A 22361-nucleotide genomic window follows, 5' to 3' on the forward strand; every position below is an offset into this window, starting at 1 on the left:
GGATTCACGTGTGTGTGTGTGTGTGTGTGAGTGAGAGAGAGAGAGAGAGAGAGAGAGAGAGACTTGGCGAGTGAAAGGATACAGCCAAGGGAACTCTGTGCCTTGCTAATGCCCTGAGATCCTCCAGACAAACTTTAGCGACAGGAAGGAGGCCACAAACTTAGGCCCTGGAATTTCACAGTCAAAGATGTGGGCAAATAATGCCACAGAACGCTTCCCCCACAAGGTGGGCCTCTGTGCCCCCTCCCCCTAACAAAGTATGGCACAGTCAGACCCTGGTGTGCACAGGGCCCTGGAAGCTGCGTGTGGCTACTGGGCATGTCTGGGTACCACAGTCAGGCTATAGGTCCAGGCCTTACTTGCCCTGAGAGTCCAGGCTGCTGGGGGAGGCCACACTTGTCCCAGAAGAACAGATCAGCAGGGAGGGAGTGAAGACCAGAGTGGGTGGGAGCAGCCTTGGGGAGCTTCTGAAGGGAGTGGAGCCAGGGTTGGGCTGGTGGGGGGCCCTGCAGGGCGTCCTGGGCTTCCCCCAGTCCAAGCCCATCTTCAGGGCTCCATTAGCCCTCCCTGCAGATCTGTCCCTGACCTTTCTTTACCAGCTGACTCCTCTGTGGTGGGAGTGGGGTGGGGAAGCTGCCAGGGTCCCGGCAGGGAAGGGAGACAATGGAAGGCTTTGCTGCCCCTGGGTCAGGGGCATAAACAGAAAGCACAGTCAGTTAAGAAATCACCAGGGGACTCCCCCAGCTGGGCGAGGTGACCTTGGGTGAGGCGTCACATACCCAGCATCGGAGCTATTCCCACACAGTAACACATCGGAGGTGCCGTTCTTGAGCAGGTAATTTTCTGTAGGAGAAACATCTGATGGTGAGGAGACATGTGGTCCAGACTTCCAGGGTTCCCGCCTTGTATTCAGGGTTTTGGGGAGGTAGACACATCGCTGGTGGTCTCCCCTCCTCTTCTCTGCCCCTGCCTGATCCCTACCCTCTGCCTGGCCAGGCCCCAGGCAACTCCAGCTGCTTCCCTGGCCTTCCTCTTGCTCCTCTGCAGATATTCTGCTGCTAGTGTCCCTCATGCTCTCAAAAGACACAAGAAGCCCTGGGCAGAGCCTCAGCTGTCGCTACAGGGAGCTTTCATACCCTGCCCCAAACAACTCCAGGGCCCACCAGGGCCAAGAGAGGTCGTGAGCCAAGAGGCATGGGCTGCAGAGTGCCAGCGTGGCTGCTGGGTCACTTCGTAGTGTTGGCAGGCTACTGCCCAACTCTGGACCCACTTCCACTGCATAAAATGGTGGAAGTGATGCATGCCACAGTCACCATGGCAACACTGTGGTCTGTTCAGATGGGGCTGAGGCTGGATGAGGCAAGACACGGGACATACAGCCCTGTCCTCTCCTTTGTGGTTGTTTTGTCATCTGTCCCTATCACTCACCATTACCAGCCTTCATCTTAGGCAGCAGTTCTCAGTGTGGTCCCTGAACCAGCATCACCAGCATCACCAGCATTGTTTGGGAACTGGTTAGAAATGCAACTTCTCAAACCACCCAGACCCACTGGCTGAGAAATTCCTGGGGGGGAGAGGGCAGCAATCTGTGTTTTCTGGAGCCCTCCGGGTGATTCTGGTGCACGCTGAAGTTTTAGAACCATTGCTGTATGGCAAAGCTGAACCATAAGCATAGTTATTCACTGAGTTTCTGTCTATGTTTCTTTTTCCAAAGTGGAGTGCTGGCGTATGTAAGTGACCCCTAACTTCAGAATGGCCCTCAAGTCCTCGTGCCTGGAATCTGGCCTTGAGCCAGCATCTACCTCTGATGCAGAGCGATGGCGCTGGTCAGGAGTGGTGCTGGCCATTAGCTGGGACAATGGAAGCATAAACCACGGGGCAGTGAACCAGTGAGGGGCTCATGCAGTCACTGAGCCTGTTCCCACCCTCTCTCAAGGTTCCAGGGTGCATGTGTATGGAGTTAGCATCCTGGCCAGGAACAGAGATGTGGACTGGAAAATCCCTGTGCCCAGCAGATGGGGCCCCACTCTGAAGCTGCACCAACTATGCCAGCTTGTGCTCTACCCCTACCCTACGCTGACACTCCTCTGCAGGCAGGCGGTCTCCTCACTGCTGCCTGCACTCAAGGGTCAGCCCCACCTCCAGATACTGCAGCTGCTGCTCCCATCTGCCCTCCACCTAACTCCATCCTTCCTGCTCTTCAAACACTGTTTCTCCATCTAGTCTGGGAACTATGAGGGCAGGCCCTGAGTCTGCTCCCCTTTGCTCTCTGTCTGGTTCTGGGATCCCTGGGGGCACAGCTGAATGGCCCTGGAGGCCTGTCCTCTGTGAGGCCTGTGTGTGGTGGGTGCCCCAGCCCTGATGGTCTCACAAAGCCCTCCCCAGGCTCCAGAGCGAGTCTGCACCTGAATTGTTGAGGTAGATGTCCAGCGATTCCCAGACCAGGCCGTCGGCCTCCACGGAGCCGTTGGTGTCATTGAGCACCGTGAAGTTACGCACACACTTGTGCCTCAGGTTCCCCATGAAGAGCTGCAGGCCGATGAGGGCGAAGACGCTGAGGCAGAAGACTGTGAGGACCATCACATCAGCCAGCTTCTTCACAGACTGGATCAGGGCCCCCACGATGGTCTTCAGGCCTGGGGAAGGCAAGAATGAGCATGGGGTCACCTCCACTGGGTGGGGGACCCGGCCTGAGAGAGGGCACTGGGTCGCCCTACGGTCCTGAGTTGAGTTAGGATGGGGCCAGGGTGGGCAACCATGAGGTGGGCAGAGTGAGAGGGGCTTCTAAGACCAAAATGTCTTTCCTCACCTGCTGGGCTTCTGTCCTGATTTCCCTGGGCAGGCAGCCAGCCTGGCCTTGTATGTATTTACAGAGGGGGCCCAGTTCCTCTTTGTTCTCCATCAGCCAAAGATATGAAATGATGTGGAAAGTGCTGTTTTCTTGAGGAAACTCACACTCAAAGCCCGTCCCCCTCTGCCTAACCCCAAGGTATGCCAGGCCCTCCCCTTTCAATGTAGCCCATGGGAAAGGAAACTGAGGTCCAAGCCTGTGCCAGGGCAGTGGAAGGTCCTCAGCCTTGATCCTGAGATGAGGAGAGACACAGAGACACAGCCGTTCCTGGTAGAGGGTCCTCCTGCCCCACTGCTGGGGCCAGCTCTCTTTGATAGCACAGGGGGTTTTGATTGTTTGGAGGAAACTTGGGGTGCCATCACCTGGGGTTGGGATGGGCTGGTGTGTGTGTGTGCTGGGAGGCCGTGGAGGAGGGTTTGGCAGGGCCGTGGTGGGTGGTGTCCTAAGGAGCCTGCTCTGGCTCAGGCCCACCTTTGGGGAAGGTTCAGAGGCACGGGAGAGATTGATCTGTATGGCATCTTCTCCACTTGTCTTGTCCCTCTGGGACCCTCCCCATCCATCCCATTCCCCAAAGCTGAGAGGCTGTGATCTGTTAGTTGCACAACCCAGCTCCCTGCGGAAGCCAGCACCACACAGCGCAATGACAGAAAAGCACGTGTAGACGTGTCAGTCTACCCCTGAGCTACTGTCCTAGGACAAGTGCGAGCATAGCATCAGGAGCGAGGGCTCCTCTGCCAGCAGCAGGCCCCCCCACCCTCAAGCGGCCAGATCTCAGATTAAGCTCCATCCATCCATTGTCCAGCCGGTTAATGTGTTAGGAGCACCTGTGGCTACTGTGCTGCAGCTGCTGTGCCTGAGACCCAGAGGCAGGGAGGCAGCGATGGACAAACACAGGACGGGAGGAGGATGTCCTCCCCATGGTGCCACTAACACTGCTGCCTGCCTAGGGTTCAGAGACACTCAGCGTTCTCTGTGGAAATCGTCCTGGCAGATGTTGGCAACTGCCTGGGCAGTGAGTGGGTGGGCCTGGCAGGGGTCCAGGCATGTAGCAGTGCTGGTGGTGGGATTCACAAGCCCTTTGGAGTCCAGAGCTCCTCATCTGTAGCAGAGCTTCTAGGACCCCTCCATGGACACATCTATTGTTCTGCTGACTGAGCCTGGAGACTCTGCCCATCTTGGGGGAACGAAGTGAGGGGAGGTGGGCAGCAGCTCGCATACCCAAACTGGACTCTGCCTCAACTGTTATCTTAAAATATACTTTAGCCTAAAGTATCCAGTTCAGGGCTAGCTAAGCACACTGTGACCCGGTCTGTGAAGATCGTGGCCGAGGTTAACCTACCCCTTTAAACATTGCTCATATTGATGACAGATTTGACTTCTGGCAAGAATGGCTCCAACGAAGTCACAGGATTCTTTCTGAAAAGATCCAGGGAAAGATAGGTCCTAGGGGATCAACTGGGAAATCCTCCTGCTGTTGAAGTTCTAACAGGCTGGGTGAAAACTCTTGGAAACCAAACATTCTGACTTCACTCCCATTTTATGGAAAAGGAGACTGGGGTCCAGAGGGGCTAAGGCTATTTAAGACTCAGCTTGGGGATACTTCCTCCAGGGAGCCTTCCGTCATGCTGATCACAGCATTTTTCTAATGACTGCTTTCAGCGTCTGCTATCTGCTGCCTCACTAGGTTGCTGGAGGCTTTGAAGAGACCCAGCAGGGCTGGACTGAGGTTGGTGGGCTTCCTCTTTTTCCACAGGACTGTGAAAAATTTCCTTTGTAAATATTTCTTATAAAAAGACCAGAATATGCCTTTTCTTCACTGCTTTGGTTAGTGTGTTTATCAGCTGTGGTGGGGTGTGTGCCTGTGAAATTGTTCTTGGGACTCCAGAGGACAAACTGTGAGGCTTGTGGGTGTGTACGTGTGTGCCAAGGCCCAGCGACACCTGTCTCAAAGCGGGTGGCCCCCTGGGAGTGGCTGGGGCCAGAATGCCCCACTTGCCACTGACCCTTGGCAAGTGACCTCTGGGCCTCTTGGGGGGTGCATGGAGCAGAAGTGGCCCCGGTGCACATACCATGGTGGGTTCAGAGGCCATTCTGAGGCTCGGTTTGAACAAAGCATAATTGGAGGCTCCTGTTATAATAACACAATCAGGGAGAGTCTGAATTCCTCACGGAGCACAGAGCAGAGCTCCTGACTCCCTGGGAGCAGCAACAGCCAAATGCAGGCCACACACCTGGGAACCACCAGCTTTCCAAAGCAGGAGTGGGTGTAAACATGTGCTTCTCCTCATCCCGCCTTCAGCTCTGACACCCCCAGAATGGCGGCATGCAGCCTGTCTCTAACTCAAACGAAGTGCCTTTTCTAGTTCTGAGTGTGGCTGCATCCAGAGAAAGTTCCTTAAAATAGGAGGACCTTTGAGTTTGGACTCACTTTAATGTGGGGAGAGTGAATAAAGACTCAGGATTAGATGTTCTCCTGGGTGGCACTCAACTTCAGCACCAGCACATCACACAGCCGGGCTCTGAAATCATCACAAATCATTTGAGAGCATTCCTGCATGGATAGGTGCAATGGTTTCTAGAGAAGCTGTCTGGGCTTAGAAGGTTTCCCAGGTACAATTGCCAACATCTGTAAAGGAGAATTTCTTCCTGAGGCCACCATGCACAGTTTGCTAAACCTCTACCGCACCATGCAGCGAGGGCAGTTAGACGCCACGGCCCAACGATGCCTGTCCACAGATTACGCTTTGATTCACAAACTGGGGCTGGGGCTCCGTCTGTGCACATATCACCAGAGGGGGCATAAGGCAGGGACTGGGCACTCAGTCCTAAAAGACTGGGCTGGAAATTTTCCTTTTTTCCTTCTGGGTGTATATGTGGGTTCCCTCAAACACAATTCTTTTGGTTTTCTAATCAGAGGGTGACATTTCAGGGTGAAGCAATTAATGTACACATTTTTAGCCATTCGAATAGCTGAGTTCAGTTGAGAAAAGAAATCCACTATCTTGGGAAGAATTTGGGTCCAATGCAGGCCCCACTGTCGGGTGCTCTGTGCCCCCTGGTGTCTGTGAGACTGGATTTTGCTGGGATGGGCAGCCTAAAGCCTCTTCTGAGACTCCGGAGGGACAGGCATGTCCACCACCAACAGCCCCCACATCTGAGCTAGGAAAGGTATTCTGGTGACAGGCACATTCGAAGGGGCTTTCCTGAGAGTCGCCTTGGCTCCCAGGTGGCTGGAAAGGCCCAGGCATGTCCCTCCAGCCTTGGCGTTTAACCTGATTTTCACCTGAAATGACTGATATAGTTTTCAGGGCCCGGAGGACTCGGAAGGTACGTAAGGCTGAGACATTGCCCAGGTCCACAAATTCAGTTGTGTATCTGTAACAAGGGAAATTCACACACGAGACAGTGACAACACGCCAATAGGAGACACAAGGCCAGAGGAGGAAAGGGGTGGGGAGACAGAGAGAGAGTCACTTGTAGCTGAGATCTGAGAGGCAAACCTGGGCATCTTACCTGGGATAACTGAAATAGTTTTTAGAGCTCTCAGGACTCTGAAAGTTCGAAGAGCCGACAAATTGCCTAGTTTTATATTTTCTGATACATACCTGCAGAATCAAATCACAGTTATTGGGAATTACAAAGCAGAACCTCAGCCTGCCCTCCCCCACCAGCCCTTTCCCTCTCTCCCTCCCCGGGGAGGACTGTGGGTGGCCCAGGGCCTCCCCCAGGTTTTCTTCCTGGTCTCAACCCTCCTGACACGGGACCTCAGTGTGGATGCCTTAAGGATGTCCAACGGCAAGCTCTCAGGTGGCTCTCTTGGTGGCAGTGCCATGACTGACTCTCCATTCCAAGGGGACCAGGACATGAAAACACGTGTGGGGGCTGAGGATGGGGACACATCAGAGTGACGAGGGAAACTTTCCCAGGAGGCTCGGGTCAGGTGATGTAGGAAGCAAGTGGATTTCTGGTCCTAGTTTTGATCCATGTCTTCTGCAGTCTATGATCAGCTCGTGTCTGGCTGCTCCAATCCTGGAACTCTGAAGCCCTGGCTGAGACCACCACAGAGGGGTGGCTGGGTCTCTGAGGGCTGCCCACTGCTTCTTCTAACCACAAATCTGTCTATGCAAGGGGTGGTTCAGCAGTGCTGAAGTCACGAGGCAGAGGTGGCCTGAGTATTCACTGGAGGGAACACAGAGTTCCCAAGACAGTGGCATTGGAAGATGGGAAGGGAAGCTGCTTGAATATCTGTTCTTCAGCCACTCACAGGCAATGACCAACCCGAGAAGAGGAAAGAGCAGGACAAAGGGCCCCAGGGCAATGCTGGCCATCCCCTAGGAGTCCACCCACAGTCTCACCCCTGAACCTTCTGCATTCTCCATGGATGGTCCTGGGTCTCCAGAGGAGCGGGGACCTCTGGAGGAGAGCAGTCCTGCTCAGGGTCTGTCCTGCTTGGGTCCTAGTGATGCTCAGTAGGGTTGAGTGGCTGTGGGGCTCCCAATTAAGACTTGGATGGCACAGGAGGAAGGAATTGGTCTCTGAGGGGCACGGACTTGCCCAAGCAGAGCCTGAGGACATGCAGTGGATGGGCCACATGACCATGAGGGTGTCTGAAAGGTGGAAGGATAGTGTGTGACCAAGGCCATTGGGATAATAGCAAGTGACTTGTGATATTTAATGAAAAACTTTGCATCCAGGGTGTCTGACATTTAACCGAAGGTCTCTGATGTTTAAACAAAGGACATTGGATTCAGGATGTCTGATGTTTAACCAAGCATGTCTGACCTGGGTGTGTGAGTGACGTCAGACGCCGTATGCCAGCCCTTCAATGCTGGGTGAGAATCAAGGTGGGCTGACAGTAAGCTGGACTCACTCTGCCAGGCAGTCTGGACCTTCGGGCCCCTCCACTCTGCTCGAGCTTCTGAATTCTCCTTCAGGCTGTGGATGTCTACACAGAAGGACTTGGCAGGCTGTGACAAGGAGCTCACTGTGCTGGGGTCAGCAGATCCAGTCTGGTCTGGCTCTGACGCTGGACTGACACCAGCTTCCTCTACGTCCACTCGGGGGACCCTTCCATATTCATGGGGCCGCGTGGACATACCTGCTCCGTCCTCACTCACACATCCCTGCAGAGACGGGGGTCAGTGGGCACATTCCCAGATCTTTCCTTCCTATGGACACACCAGACCCTTGCTGTGGTGTGGTTTCCATTTGATTTCCTGGCCTCACTTCAGCTTGCAAGTCTTTCTCCAGGGCAGCATGCAGATGCAGCCCCATGATCCGCTGCTGAGCAGTCACCTCCCTTGCTCTGGTCCATACATGCCTGTTATTATGATCCAAGCTCTGTCTCGACTTTTCCATTCCATTCTCCATGGTGGCTCAGACCCTCAGGACTGTGTGCCACATTCTTTTCTCAGTCTCTTCCAGACGTGGTGTTGCTCCCGGACTATCAGGTTGAGTCCTGAACACTGCTGATGTTGCCTTTCTGTGGAAGTCATGGTTCCAGCCTGCCAGGGGCTCTGGGCTATTTGTTACTGCTGTGGCTCAGGACAACAGCTTGCCTTGCCCAGGACACTGGTTTTAAAGCTGTCCATTCTGGTTACAGGGAGTGAGTAGAGCACTGTGCAGGTCACAGAGGGAACCAATCCTCCCTGTTTCTCTCGTCCTGTCCCTTAGATATTGGTCTGTTCCCTGGTGTCTCCAGTGAAAACCCAGCCTATCTCTAGCTTGGATCCTACCTAACTTTGCCTGTCCCAGTGCAGAACCTGCCCTACCCCGGTGTCCCCAGAACAGACAGTGTTTGCCTCCATTTATGGTCTGCCTCCTTGGCAGTGGGTGCTGAGCACAGAGAAGCCTAGAACCCAGGGTGACAAGGACAGGCTAGTGACAGAAGAGGGGAGGAACACATCTGTGCTCCTGGCAGGCTTGCAAAGCCAGCTGAGTGGCTGGGGACAGCAGTGGGGCTGTGGTTGTGTGTCTGTATGGGAGAGCAGCTGTGAGTTGGAGGAAGTCTTAGAGGAGGAGCAGGGGGGGTGGGAGCCTGGTGTGTCTGGGACCATGTCTGTGACATGGGGGCTGCTGCTTCTTTCACTCTACCCAGGACTTGGTATCTGGCTGCTTCTCATATTGGGACCTCAGACCTCCACCAAGGCCTTTCTCGGGGCCTCTGACTGCAGCAGGGCAGGAGAGACCCTCTGCATGGCACAGGGTCAGCTTAGGAGGTGGCAAAAGTGGGATGGTGTGTGTATATGGGGGGTGGGGGTGGATAGAGCTTTGCCCCTCTCAGGCTGGTGAAACCCTCCTCCCAGCCAGTTCAGTTCTTCTCCTATGGCCAAGCTGCTGGCCAGGACAGACAGCTGGGCTGGGATCATGGGCTCCGACACAGGAAGAGCAGAGGTGGTGGGGGAGAATCCCACCCCATCGCAGCAGCCCCAGCCTAGGAGGGGCCTTTCTGGAGCTGAGGAAGCATGAGGAAGGGCTGACCCTTGCCTTCTTCCTGCTCCACCCTTATCTTGAGATGGTGAAGCCCACACTGTTAGCTACTGCAGTGACTGCCACCCCTCCTCTGCCCTCTCTCCTTTCCCCTCCAGGTTTGGTTTCCATAACAACTCCCGAAGGTGGGAGGCTGTGCTAACTAGCAGGTAATGCCCAGCCGTGAGGGGGCCATGGGAAGAGCTCTGGCTGGAGGGCTGCTAGCTGAGCCTGGCAGCTTCCTAGCACCCCTCTCTGGCCCTCCCACAACCTCTGAATCAGGTAGGGTGGAGGATCAGGTCGAAACCTGGCCAGAAACGTTAGACTTGGGATGTCTCTCCCATCCGTCCCATGGTTAGGAGCTAGGAGACTTGGTTTTAGTCCCAGCACTGCTGCTGATTCATTACATAATTTGTGCAAGTGGAAGTTCCTCTCCAAGCCTCAGCTTCTCCATCTGTATAAGGGAGGGCGGATGGGGAGTTCCACTGAATTGAACTTTCTTGCCACTTAAGACTCCTTTGACCATCCTAGGAGCCCCAAGTTACTGAACCATTTCCTCTATAGCAGAATGCACTTCAGAGGTAGCAATTAATTGGTTTTCATAAGGCAGAATCACTGTCGATCAAAGCTGCGGGGCCAGTCCAGCCAAGAGCACAAATGGGAAGCAAAGGTGCCGTTTCATGACATGCTTGGTGACACGGTGGTTGTCTGAGCCTCTGAGGCCCTGTTCTGCTTTGGCACCGCTGGTTCTGGAACAGAGTGAAGGCAGGCAGGTCCTGGTGAGGAAGGCACACCTGCTCTGCAATTCCGCGTGGAAGGAGTGGTTCCCAGTGGAATCCCATGGGGAACGAGGCTGGGATTCTCACACAAGCCAGGACAGCAGGACTTAATAAGGGCTTGAGGTCATGTAGAGCATCCCTTAGAGACACAGGCTGAGCACAGGCCAGAGCCTGTCCCAGAGCGATGGCTTTCCTGGGATCTGGGAGTGTGTCCACAACAATACAGTCTTGCTCAGGCTCCAGCCTCAGACAGATGCGGTCTCCTCTCCTGCCTGAAGCCCCTACCTTCCTGTGACACCCAGCCCCCAGGGCCCTACAGACCCCTGTCCTCCACCCCAAAGGGCACCCCGGAGCCTGGGCTCAGCCTGGCAATCCGACTCCATTCGCGAGTCAGTGCAGACTCCGGCGCCTGCAGGGAGAGCTCTCCCTCTCTCTCAAACCTCAGCCACGCCTCCCCACTCTGTTCTCAGCTGATCATTCTGCTTCTTATTTCACTGAGAAAATAAGAGCAATCAGAAGAGAAATTCCTTCTCCCCTCATCACCAACTCTATCAATCCACCTCCATCTCCACCCCAAATTCTGCTCTCCCTGCTCTGAAGGACAACGCTCCACCTCGGTGCTGGGTGCCCGCCCCCTTGTGCAGCAGCCGGCTTTGCTCCTGCAATTCCCCCTCCCGCCTACGTCATCCACCATCTCTTCTCTGCTGGATCATTTCCATCAGCCTTCAGAGATCCCTCTCGTCTTTAAAAGTACCCCCTTGACCCATATTCCCTGCTGGTCACCACATTATTTTCTGTCCTGTGTATAGCAACCCCCCCCCCCCAAACAGAAACCTTTACTTGCCATGCCTCCTCTTCTCCCACTCTCCCAAACCCTCTTTAACAGGTTATGTCCTCCCACTCTACTGGAACCTCTTGTCAAGGGCACCAATGACCTTGACGTTGTCAAGTCCGACAGTCTGTTCTCAGTCATCACCTCCCTCAACCTCCTTGTGGCATGTTTCCAGTTGAACCACATTCCTCAGCTGGCTTTCTGGACACTACTCTCTCCTGGGATTCCTCTACTCTCACTGGCCACTTCCCTCTAGTCTTCTTGGCTTGACCCTCGTCTTTGTTCCTGACCTCAAGATGTCGGAGTGTCCCAGGTTACAGCCCATGCCTACATTCACTCCTAGGTGATCTCATTCGGTCTCCTGGCTTTAAATATCATCTGTATCCCGATGGCTTCTAAATTTATATCTCCACCTTGGACCTCCTTCCTGAACTCCAGCCTGGAATACCCAGTTGCCTACTTAATATCTCACCCCGGATGTTTTTAAAATGAATATACTCTAAACCTAACTTCTGATTCCTTGTTTCTTCAGCCAGTGCCTCCTTCTAATTCTCCATTTCAGCAAATGGAAACATCATCCAAAAGTCACCATGGGGTCTCAAACCAAAAACCACCTTGGGGTCTCCTGTCAGCCCTACTTCAAAACACGCCCAGAATTTGACCACGTCTCCCCTTCTCCACTTGGACCCTGGTCTCAGCCACTATCCTCTCTCTCCTGGCTGCCAAAACAGCCTCCCACCTGATCTATCTACCTCCATCCTTCCACCTCCAATCTGTGGTCCACATGGTAGCCGGGGTGGTCTCTACAGAATGCAGATCAGGTCACAGCTCTGCCTACTCCTATCCCCCAAAGGCTCCCATCACAACTGGCTTTTACCATGGCCTGCAAGGAGGACACCACCTATCCCACATCCCACCACTCTGCAGCTTCATCTCCCACCACTCTTCTAGCAAACCTAGAAACAGAGGTTCTGCTGCATTTTCTAACCACTAGGCTCTCCTTCTAGCTTGAAAGCACCCTATCAGCAGGGTCCAGCTTCCCTCTTTCTTTTCTCTCCCCAGCATGGCTAAACTCAGGGCTGCTCATGTGTGGGGTTAAAGACTTTGTCAGGAATAGGTGGATTCAGTGAATCCCAGAGTCCTAGAAAGTGGGAGTTGAACTGAGCCTCTGATACCACCGAGCCCAACACTGTCCTTTCACACTGAGGGTTTGCAAGGGCAGGAGGAGATCCCTCACCAGCTCTCCTTGCAGAGGTGCATTGCTCAGCCCTGCACACTGGGTCCTCGGCTTTCAGAAGGGGTTTGATGGCTGAGCCCCTGATCACGGTTTCTGCATGGAGGGTCCACCCTGATCTGCTGTCCCACCAGAACCCAGCATCCGTTGTCCGAGACATCCAGGGTGGAGTACCTCCTCAACACCGTGGCCTGGGTAAGGGTTTCCTCTCAGACGAGGAAGCAGGGCCTCAGCAGGCCCGGAGTTACCTTTACTTCTGGCAGGCTCCCTGTGTGTCCCGGGCATCAGTTTTTCCTGTAAAGTGTGTCTAAGTACCCCCATCCAGCCTACTTTGGCTGGATTGTCAGTGACCAGGTGCTTCAAAATGTGCCAAATGAAGAGTCTCTGCTTGGAGAGAGCAGACAGGCTGGTGTGCCTGGCATGAGTTCCTGGGGACGCCCAGTCACTTCTCCAGGCTCCTTCTCTTTACTGCAATTTCATTCTTAATCACTTTGGAATCCAGGTTACTGTTCACAATGGGCCAGGGATTTGGGTCTGTAATATTGGTTTCTCTTGGTGGAAAGGGCAGAGAATGCCGAGCCAGAATCTTACTGATGTCCCTTGAGCACAGGGCTGCTGTGGAGCTGCACATGAGCCAGGAGACCTGACCACCGTGGTCTGCCTGAGCTACTGGGGACCTGTCTCTCCCCACCAGGATGAGTGGAGGACCTCCACCCAGGCTTCCTCCTGCCACAGCAATAAGGTGGGCTGCTCTGCAGCCTGTGTGTAGAGCTGCTTGTGGACTGCTGCAGGGAAGCCAAGAAGGCCGGGGCAGCTGGGGGCCTGGGGTGGCATATACCCCCCCACAGTGTGGCCTGGTGTGGCACAGCACGGTGCAGCGAGTGGGACACTTACGCCATGACAATCACACTGAAGTCCAGCCAGTTCCATGGGTCCCGAAGGAAGGTGAACGCATGCAGGCAGAAGCCTCGAGCCAGAATCTTGACCATAGACTCAAAGGTGTAAATGGCAGTGAAGGTGTACCTGGGGAGGAAAGGCCGTGGGGTTTCTCAGGGATGGAGGCCAAAGCCTGCAGGCCAGGTTCCCTGGGTTCCTCACATGGTACAAGCCCTGTGCAGCTCTGCTTGCCAGGGGCTGTCAGACCGGGATCTCTGCAATGCCCCATGGCAGAGCTGGAGCTGGGGACTGGAGCTTTGTTCCAAACATCTGGCGAACTAGTCCATCTTCCCACTTGTTTATTCAGTATTATTGAGTGGCTGCCACGCGCCCATCCGAACTCTCTGTGTTCTCTCTTTTGGTTGTTTTGGTGTAAGAAGACCCCCCTGCCCATCTCCTCACCCCAGCCCTGGGGGTCCACATGCACAGAGACAATGGCCAGCAGGTCTGCACTGTGGGGCAGCATGGACAGGCAGAGTCACCGCCCCTCACCCATGTTAGTGGGTCCTCAGTGGCCGGCACTGTGAGCATGGACCATCTTCAACTGTCTACGGAGTAGGTGGGCCCAGCCCTCTTGGGCTTGAAGGGGTGTTGATGTTCTAATGCATAAGGCTGGGTGGGGGCTGCGTTCTAATGCATAAGGCAGTCTGAGGAATCCAAAATGCCTGGGTGCTGGAATGGGAGAGGCCAAATCCCAGGTCTCAGAGCAACTGGACACACTGGCACAGCCAGCCCTGCTTGGTCCTATGTGAACACAGAGAACAAACAGGAAAGTTGCTTTGGTAAGAGAGGCTGTCCCAACATTCTGTTGGTCTCCTGAAAACAGGAGCCAAATGCAGTAAGGGCCTATCAAGTCTGCTTAGAACAAGCAGGTAAGGTACTTTCACTTGGGGAAAAAAGACCAGAAACAGTTTCCTAAAACTGTGCATATGGTTATAGGAGGCAGGACTTGGGAAAAAAGGCTTTGGAGTGTAGTACTGAAGTGGGGATAGGCCTTTTCCTGGCTGCCACACCTCCTAGCTGCACAATACCAGGCCAGTTACTTCTCTAATTCTCAGTCTCCTTGTCTGTCAAATGGGGACAGCAGCTGTACCTACCCTGTTGGGTTGCCATTAGGGTAAAAGGAGATGGTGCTATTGTTCTTGTGATAGTGGTTGACATACACTAAGTGCTCAATAAATTATTATTATTATTATTATTTCAGAGCTTTCTCCAATGTCATCAATCCTGCTCAGAGGGGACAGGGAGAAATCCCCCATTTTGCCAATCTGGAGAACTTCCTCCCCTGAGGGCGAGACTGGGAAAAGCAAAAGAGGGTAAAGGTTGAGCCAAGAACCCCCAGGTGGGTGGGACCCTGGGCCTGAACACAGCCCTCTTCTGGGGTAACTTTAGAGGCTGTGGCATGGAATGGAAAAGGAAGGGAGGGGAAAGCTAGAGGTGAGGTCCTGGAGATACTCACTCGACATACTTGGTCCAGGGTGGAGGGTCATGCTGGGCCATGAACACGCAGTTGGTCAAGATTGTGCACATGATGAGCATGCTGAAGAGCGTGGAGCAGGGTCAAGGAAAGCCATGTGCAGGGCCAGCCACGCCACCACTGTCAGAGGTCTGCCCCTGGGGTCTTCACTGCTGGGCCAATGCTGCCAGATCAGAGAGGGGCTCTGAGGAGACACACTGGGCTGTGACCAGTTCATGCCAACCCCTCTCCACTGAGGCTGATCTCTGTCCTGTCCCTGGCACTTGCAGCTGGATTCCTGCCCTGCTCCACAGTCCACCAGACACCTGAAACCACACCTTTGGCAGAGTTCCCTGTAAGGTGCAGAGTGGACGGAAGAGAGGAAGGGTAGACCCCCAGACCTCAGAGGTTTCTATCCATGATTAGGCAGGGGCCCTGTCCTCAGCCACATCGGAGGGAGATGGGCATCTACAAACTTCTGCTGGGGGGCTGGGACTGTGTCTTGGGAATCTTTGTGGGCCCCTGACCTTGAACTGAACTGACCCAGGACTTGTCTGACCCCTGACTCTTTGGCTACAGGTGCTAGCTGCTGCTTCAGGCTGGACAAAGCTCTGACTGACCTCCTCCACCGCCTCCTTCTCCTCTGTAAGACCTGCTGAGGAGCAGGGGGCAGACCCTGGGCCTCCTGTGGGCTGAGGCATCCCTGGGAGGCTGGGCCTGGACACTGTGCTGCCCTCATAAATCCCCTCCCCAGCCTAAGAGGAGAGGTGGGGCCTCCCACTCCCTGTGGCTGCCCCCAGGCTCATGACACCATGCCTCGGCCTCAGCCCATAGGCACAGCTGCCAAATGGGCGATTCCCGCAAGCTGCCCAGGAGCTGTAGTAATCGAGCTCCAGGGGCTGCCTCTTTCCTCTGTAGCATGGCTCCAGCTCACCTGATGGGGAGGCCCATGTGGTCAGACCTGAGACCAGGCCGACCTGGTTGCTCACTGCCCCAGCTGGGGGGTGGAGGAGGCCTCTCAAGGAATCTAACTAGGTAGATGCCCTCCATGCCTCCGGTCCCCCTTCTAGGGAATCCAAGCCATCAGGAAATCAGCATCCTAAACCCAGCCTCCCATTTATAATTAATTCTCCAATTTCTCATCTGAGATGAGAGGCAATCAGACTTTGAGAGACCCCCTAAATAAAACAAGGCTGGGCCAACAGGACTGCACGGCTCTGGTGCCTTGGCTCCAGGAGGCGTGATTTCTCCCTGGCCAGATGACCCCCTTCAGGCACTCGGGCCCTTCCTCAGCATGGCATCTGCCCCGCCCTCTGCCTTGTGAGGGTCTCCACGGCCAGGCTGATTTCCCTCTCCAGCTTTCAAGCGCAGGATCGGATACCCATCTCAGTACTCATTCTGTCTTACACACATGCACACGCACACACGCATGCGCATATGCACACCTGGGCTACGTGCCAAGGCTCTCCTCACCGGACAGATGGTTAACAAGCCCCTCTACCAGCCTTTATTCATCCCCATGGATCTGTTGCTAAACTGGCTACTGAGGATCCCAGATGATTCCTGAAATAGTCAAGTAACGATACTAAGAGTATTTATTGAACCTTCCTTAGGTACCAGGCTCTGCTCCCCATGTCCATTAACGAATTTGATTCTCCTAACAACCCTATGAGGTGGGGACTTTGTCTCTATTTTAGCAAATGAAAAGACCGAGGCACAAAGAGGTTAAGTTGAAGGTTACTGTGGTAGGCAGAATAATCCTCCTTCTGCTGCCCAGATGACTATATCCAAATCCCTGGAAACTGTGAATACATTAATTTATATCATAAAAGGAACTTAGCAGATGTGACTAAATGAAGGATCTTGAGGTGGGGAGAGTATCCTGGAATATCCATTGTAATCACAGGTATCTTTGTAAGTGAAAGACGGGGGCAGGAGGGTCAGAGCCAGAGCAAGGCCATATGAGGAAGACGCCGTTGGCCATCACAGGCTTGAAGATGGACGAGGCCGTGAACCAATGGATGAGGGCAGCCTCTAGAAGCTGGAAAAGCCTAGAAAACAGATTCTCCCCTAGAGCCTCCAAAAAGGAACACAGCCCTGGTGATACCTTGATTTTAGTACAATGAGAATCATTTTGGATGTCTGATCTCCAGAACTGTGAGATGATAAATCTGTGTTGTTTTAAGCCACTGAGTTTGTGGCAATTTGCCACAGCAGCATAGGGAACTACTACAAGAACGAAGCTGGTGAATGGTAGAGCCAGCCTAGAGCCCCAGATGACCTGGTCTGGACCTCACTCTGGGTCTCTGCATGATGACATCAAAGGCCACTGGTCCACTCTCCTGCCTCCAGATTGGAGGCCTGTGTAAGTCACACTGCTTCAGGTCTTAACATGCCAAGCAGGGACACTATTCCACACCTGGCCTCTGCTGCTCACAGGGCAGCATGAAAACCAAATGGGGTGAAGGGTTCCATTAATTGTGAGGAGACTGCCACACAGGAGGAGGAATAAAATTATTTGTCATTGCTAAGAGCAAACCTCACCTGAGCACTGTGTGGATGACGGGGCGGCAGAGACACATCCCTGAAACTCCCTTAGATGGATGTTATGAAAAATCAGACCCACCTCTGGCTGGGCTGGGCAGGAAGTCTTCCTGGAGGAGACATTTAGACAGGCACCAAAGGCTGGCGAGGGCTCCTTCAGCAATCTGTCAGCCCAGCTTGTGAAGCGGGGTGGACTGGGGACTGGGGAGACCCCTTCTCTGTGAAGTCAAGCCCCTCCCAGCTCTGGGTGAACTGCTCACAGCTCTACTTAGAGTGGAGAAAAGGCCCCTTTGCAGAGAGCAGCAGTGTGGACAGGCTGCCTGGGACCAGAAGACTTGGCTGGACACAGAGAGAGGTGAGCAAGAACCCTAACACCAAGACTCAGGGAAGAGTCCAGTACACAGACCTGAATCCCACCAGTCAGATTCCAGGTCCCATGCTGGGCAATGAAAAGAGTTGTCTATCTGGGCTTTGTCTTTTCCAGACACAGCAATAGCTTAAGGTGTGGTATGGCAGCCTCTTGTCTCTCTGCCACTTGGCTGCTCAAAACCCTTGCCTGGCTCCTCTGGCCTTGAGGATGGTGCTTACACTATTCTCAGTTGTTCTTCTGTGTGTGTGTGTGCAAGCATGTGTGGGTATGATATCTCTTCCAACCTAGACTGAGCATCCCCAGGTCCCCCATGGAGCCCAGCATGCAGCCAATACCAGGGAGATGAGTCAATTGAACTCTTGGCCAGGGCACACCTGTCTGTACTGCCTGGTAATTTCAGGCCAGTGATCAAGCTGGTCCCTTGTGTAGGCAGAGGCAAAGGCCAGCTCTCCAAGCCTGAGCTTAGCTGAACATCTTCAATCCTGTCGTGTCATTGTCCTCAAACACCTACTCACAGCCTCATGATTAAAATGCCAGCAAGGACTGCCTGCACGGGTTGTGGGGAATGCCTGGAACTTGGGCTGCCTAAGTCCTCAGATCTTAGGGAGTCAAAAAAACTCCCAGAGAAGGGAATTAACTGTGGGGGGTATTTTCATATATTTGTGCTATTAAATCAACATGCACACACATACAAACACACAAACATGTGGTTTGATTGCCCATTTGAATCTGGTAGAGAAACGTGGGAGGATTTTGTGAACAGATCCTGTGCACCCAGGAAAGCAAAATGCTTCTTGCTGTGAACGTGAGGACTCTCTGAATGTGACTGTAGAGGAATTTGGAGTTCAGTTGGCTTCTTTTATTTAATTCCCACAGGAACACATTCTGCAGGATTATGACAAAAATACATGGGAAAAAATAATTCTACATGCCCATATTTTCTTTTTTGGCACCAAGGATGCATTGCAAGTGTGGAGCCAAGAGCAAAGACAAAATGAATTGCTGGTCACTCACTAACATGTCACTCTGTTAACTCTTGGATTGCTGCAAGTGAGCAGGTTTTCTCACCAGGTTGCATTCCTGCCCTTCCCAACTAGCCTAGCATAGAACATTGCACATGGAGGGACTTAGGAGATGCTTGAGTGGATATAAAAATTTAAGCAGAGTGAAAGTTCACAATTCAAAACATGAAATATGACTGTTCATTAGAAAGAGTGACTACTAATGGGCATGGCCTCTCCTTTTGGGGTGAAGAAAATGTCCTGGAAGTAGATAGTGGTGATGGTTGCAGAACTACTTAATTGTGCACTTTAAAGTGGTAAATTTTATGGCATGAGAAGTACATTTCAACCAAAAAAAAAGGAATGCTTGGAGAACTTGTAGATCCCTAGGCCTCCAACTAATGATTCTGGTCTGGAAAGGCCTAGAAATGTGAATTCTAAACAAACTTCCTGTGTGAGACTGCGGTCCTCACAGGCTGACATTTGGAAACAATTACCCTAGGGTAGTGTGCACACAGAGACCTTGCTAAAAGGCAGATTCTGGGGTGGGGCTCAAGATTCAGCAATTCCTACAAGATCTTGGTGATGCTGATGCTGCTGGTCCGTGTGCCACTTTCTGAATGTCAAGGCTTAAGGGTGCAGAGGGGCTGCTCCCAAACCCCACAAATCTAGGCCCCGTTCCTCCCCCCAGTGCCTGCTGAGCCCACGAGGTGGCGCTGCCGAGGGCCAGCAATGTGCTCCATCCTCAGGCAGTGGAGTGAGTGCCAAGGCAGCCACGGGGAGCCCAGTGTAGGACCTCCCTGATGCTGAGCACTTCCCTGGGGCAGCTGCCCTGGGGGACTCAGGCTGGCTCAGAGCTCTCAGGGCCAGTCCTGCCAGGTGAAACCAGCACCTCTTGCTCCATGACCCTCTAGCCAGGCTGGGGACTCCAGTGCCCCACCACCTTCCTCGCCCACCTGCCTCCCTGGCCTCTCATCTGCCCCAAAGTCCGGCCCAGCCCAGTGCTTTGCAGGAGCCCTGGGGCTGCTGCTGTATCCCTGGGGGCTTTCGTGGCTGCCAAACAGTGCCAGGTTGGTTAGATACCTGGAGGAGAAGCCCCAGGTGAGAGCTGGAGGATGCTTTCAGGGAGGCCACGCCCTTAGAGTGAGGCCAGAGACAGGCTCAGAGCAAGAAAGAAGCTCACCTTCCTCCTGCTGCTGCTCTTCTCTCACCAGGCTGTGGCCGTACTCTGGCAGGAACGACACCTATTTATGTAGCTGTGTTATCCCTCTTAGGAGGATTGTAAGATTCCCAAGGGGCCAGGATGGGGCCTTATTCAGCTTGATACCCCCAGGTGCCCAGCAGAGTGGCTGACATCTACAGGGAGCTCAGGAACAGTTGCAGAATGGCTCGAAATGAAATCTAGAACCACTCTCGTCCCACAAAGTAAAATGTATCTGTGAATGGCAGGCTGCCCCCTGAACATAGCCTCTACCCACAGTGCCTGCCCCACCCTAGAGACCACCCTGCTGATGCCACAGCCATGGTCTGCATGTGGGATTGTCCCTAGACACACATGTGTCTCAGGAACCCCATGAGAAGGGCAGGAGTGAGGTGGAGGAGGGGAGAGACCATGAATCTTACTGTGTGTCTGCATGCATGCAGATAATAAATGTGGCACCGTGATTAGCCCCTGGGGTCAGGATCAGGCACTGGGGCACAATTGGGAAGAAAGTAGAGCCATGCAGGAGAATCCCCCGTCACTGCCTGGACAGGAAAAGCCCCCAACCTGTGTCAGCATCAGTCTGATTACTTAGCCCCTCACAAGGCAGTTGCTCCTGAAGCCTCCTGTCCTGCTCAGAGATGAATGGTGAAGTCTTTGCCTTGGCCTCAGAAAAGGCCCATTCAGAGTGGAGCTGAGGGGGACCCTGGATAGCTCTGTTGGGCCAGCCCACCAGAACCAGTCAGTGACACTGCTGGGCCCAGCAGCATTGCTTAGATTAACAGCAGAACTGCCCACACGTGTGCTCTTGCCCTGGTCACCACAGGCCAGAGGAAGGGCTGCCCAGGCCTTTGCAGCAAAACACTGATGCCTCTGCCTCTGCAGCCAGCACTGCCTTCCCCAGTGGCCTCTTCCTGGGCCCCTTCTCTGCAGTACAGAAAACAGGTGAGATCACATGTACTGCCTAAGCGATGTGCCCTCAGGCCCAAGCCAGGCACGAGCCCTTATTACACCCCATCACTATAGCTCTCCTCCACATGCTGGAGCTTTTTTAGGCTGTGGTTTATATAATTTAACGCTAACTAGAATTCTTTGAGATACTCTGAAACTGCAAACATTTTGTCAACACCTAATCAAAAAGCAAGTGTTGCCTCCCTCGAAAGATGCCCATGTGTGAATAAATGGGAGGCCTCTTTATTGGGAAATGGTTTTTCCTTGGCTGAGCCCTGGCAACCTGCTTGAAGGTCCCTACAAATGCATGGGGAAGTGGAAGACCCAAGGGGTGCAGTGGGAGGAGACACTTGGAGCCTATATCAAAGCCAGGGAGCACTGACAGGCTTCATTTCTTCTGGGATCCTCAGTAGCTTAGCTTCTAGGATATTCTTCTCCTGAAGAATCAGAAAAGGGTTTCTCAAACTTTCAAGTGCCCAAGAATGCCCTGGGGATCTTGTGCAAATGCAGGTCTGGGGGAGGGTGGGAGGTTCTGCATTTCCAACCAGCTCTCAGATGCTGCTTGTCTGAGGACCAGCAGGGAATCAGCACTATCCTCGGTCCTAAACTGGGATGGAGGTGGGATGGGGGGCAGCCCCCTGTGCACATCCCCAGCATGCGGTCCCCCATGGGGCACACAGAGGGGATTAACTGCAAAGGATATGAATGAACCAGAATCTTCACGGCCACTCTCCGGATAGGGTGGAAGGGACTGAGGACGTACAAGGCGTTGGTGGCACTGAATCGGAAGATGGTCTTGCCTTTATTCAGCACGATGAAGGTCTGTGGACAGAGAGTGTTAGGTCAGGGGCAGCAGCCCCTAGGCTCTCGTGGAAAGAGGCTTTTGGGGCAGCTGTTGGCTCAGAGCCCTAGGACTGTGGCTGAGGGTTGGGCTGGGAGGAGGAGAGGGAGTGAGGGAAGGTTGGGGGATAGGGCAGCCAGCACATTTTGTAGGTCAGTGATTCTCACTGCCTTGCCCATGGTAGGGTGGGGTGGGTTGGGGTCTAGTTTAGGGGAATGTCAGGTTGGTTAACATTTAGTATAATTTCAAAATTACAGTCCCAACAAGAAGGGGCCGTCATGGTCCTAGCCCAGCTGTAGACACCCAGAAGACTGGGTGCCCCCACCTGCCTTCCCCTGCCCCTGCCCTGCATGGCTTCCCCACCCACTCCAGGTCTCTCAGGCCCACTGGGTGAGCTAGGTCAGCAAGAGAGACTTAGGGGTGAGGAGAAGGGAAGATGCAGAACCAGCCCCAGAGAGGCTTTCCCTGGGATCCTGTCTTCTTGAGCTCAGGACAGATGTCAGCCTTGCCCACTCCAGAGGAGACAACCTAGTGTCTCCCATGGGGGATCAGGAGCAGCCCACAGTGGACCCCCTCCCTGAGCTTCCAGAAGATCCCCATCTACACAGCATAGTGAGACATGGGAGTAGACGATGGTTGCCAGAGGCTGAGTCATGTGCACCTCAGGTGGAAGTCTGGGCCAAAAGCAGCCCTTGAAGATGGGAGTCTATTCCCACCTGCCCGGGTATGTGCTGGGCATAGCTCAGGGTCTTGCTTCTCTGAGGGCTGAGCTGGTGGGACAGGTTCTATTTAATCTGGGCTGGAGAGACAAGTTGACCAGATAAATTAGGACCAAAAGTTCTGCTGTGGTGCCTCCATCAACCCTGGGGCTGTGGACAGTGTGGCCAGGGGTCAGAA

The 22361-nt window shown here is 53.8% G+C and overlaps 1 protein-coding gene across 8 annotated transcripts in view; it reads right to left on the bottom strand.

Moving 5' to 3' along the window:
- Positions 1–22361, bottom strand: part of SCN5A (sodium voltage-gated channel alpha subunit 5) — a 77528-nt gene that overhangs the window by 53328 nt on the left and 1839 nt on the right. For 5 of the 8 annotated variants that reach the window (XM_063114363.1, XM_063114361.1, XM_063114362.1 and 2 more), the window contains exons 2-7: positions 21327–21445; positions 14560–14649; positions 13059–13187; positions 6365–6456; positions 2406–2636; positions 780–843 (exon numbers count right to left, since the gene is read on the bottom strand). In XM_063114363.1, coding sequence (XP_062970433.1) covers positions 780–843; positions 2406–2636; positions 6365–6456; positions 13059–13187; positions 14560–14649; positions 21327–21445 — 725 coding nt within the window. Of the gene's footprint in view, positions 1–779; positions 844–2405; positions 2637–6134; positions 6227–6364; positions 6457–13058; positions 13188–14559; positions 14650–21326; positions 21446–22361 lie in introns of all 8 variants that reach the window. The other 3 variants (XM_063114359.1, XM_063114357.1, XM_063114356.1) reach the window with 1 other exon arrangement.

Source organism: Cynocephalus volans, chromosome 11 (genome assembly GCF_027409185.1).
Source record: "Cynocephalus volans isolate mCynVol1 chromosome 11, mCynVol1.pri, whole genome shotgun sequence".
Classification (NCBI taxonomy): Eukaryota; Metazoa; Chordata; class Mammalia; order Dermoptera; family Cynocephalidae; genus Cynocephalus; species Cynocephalus volans.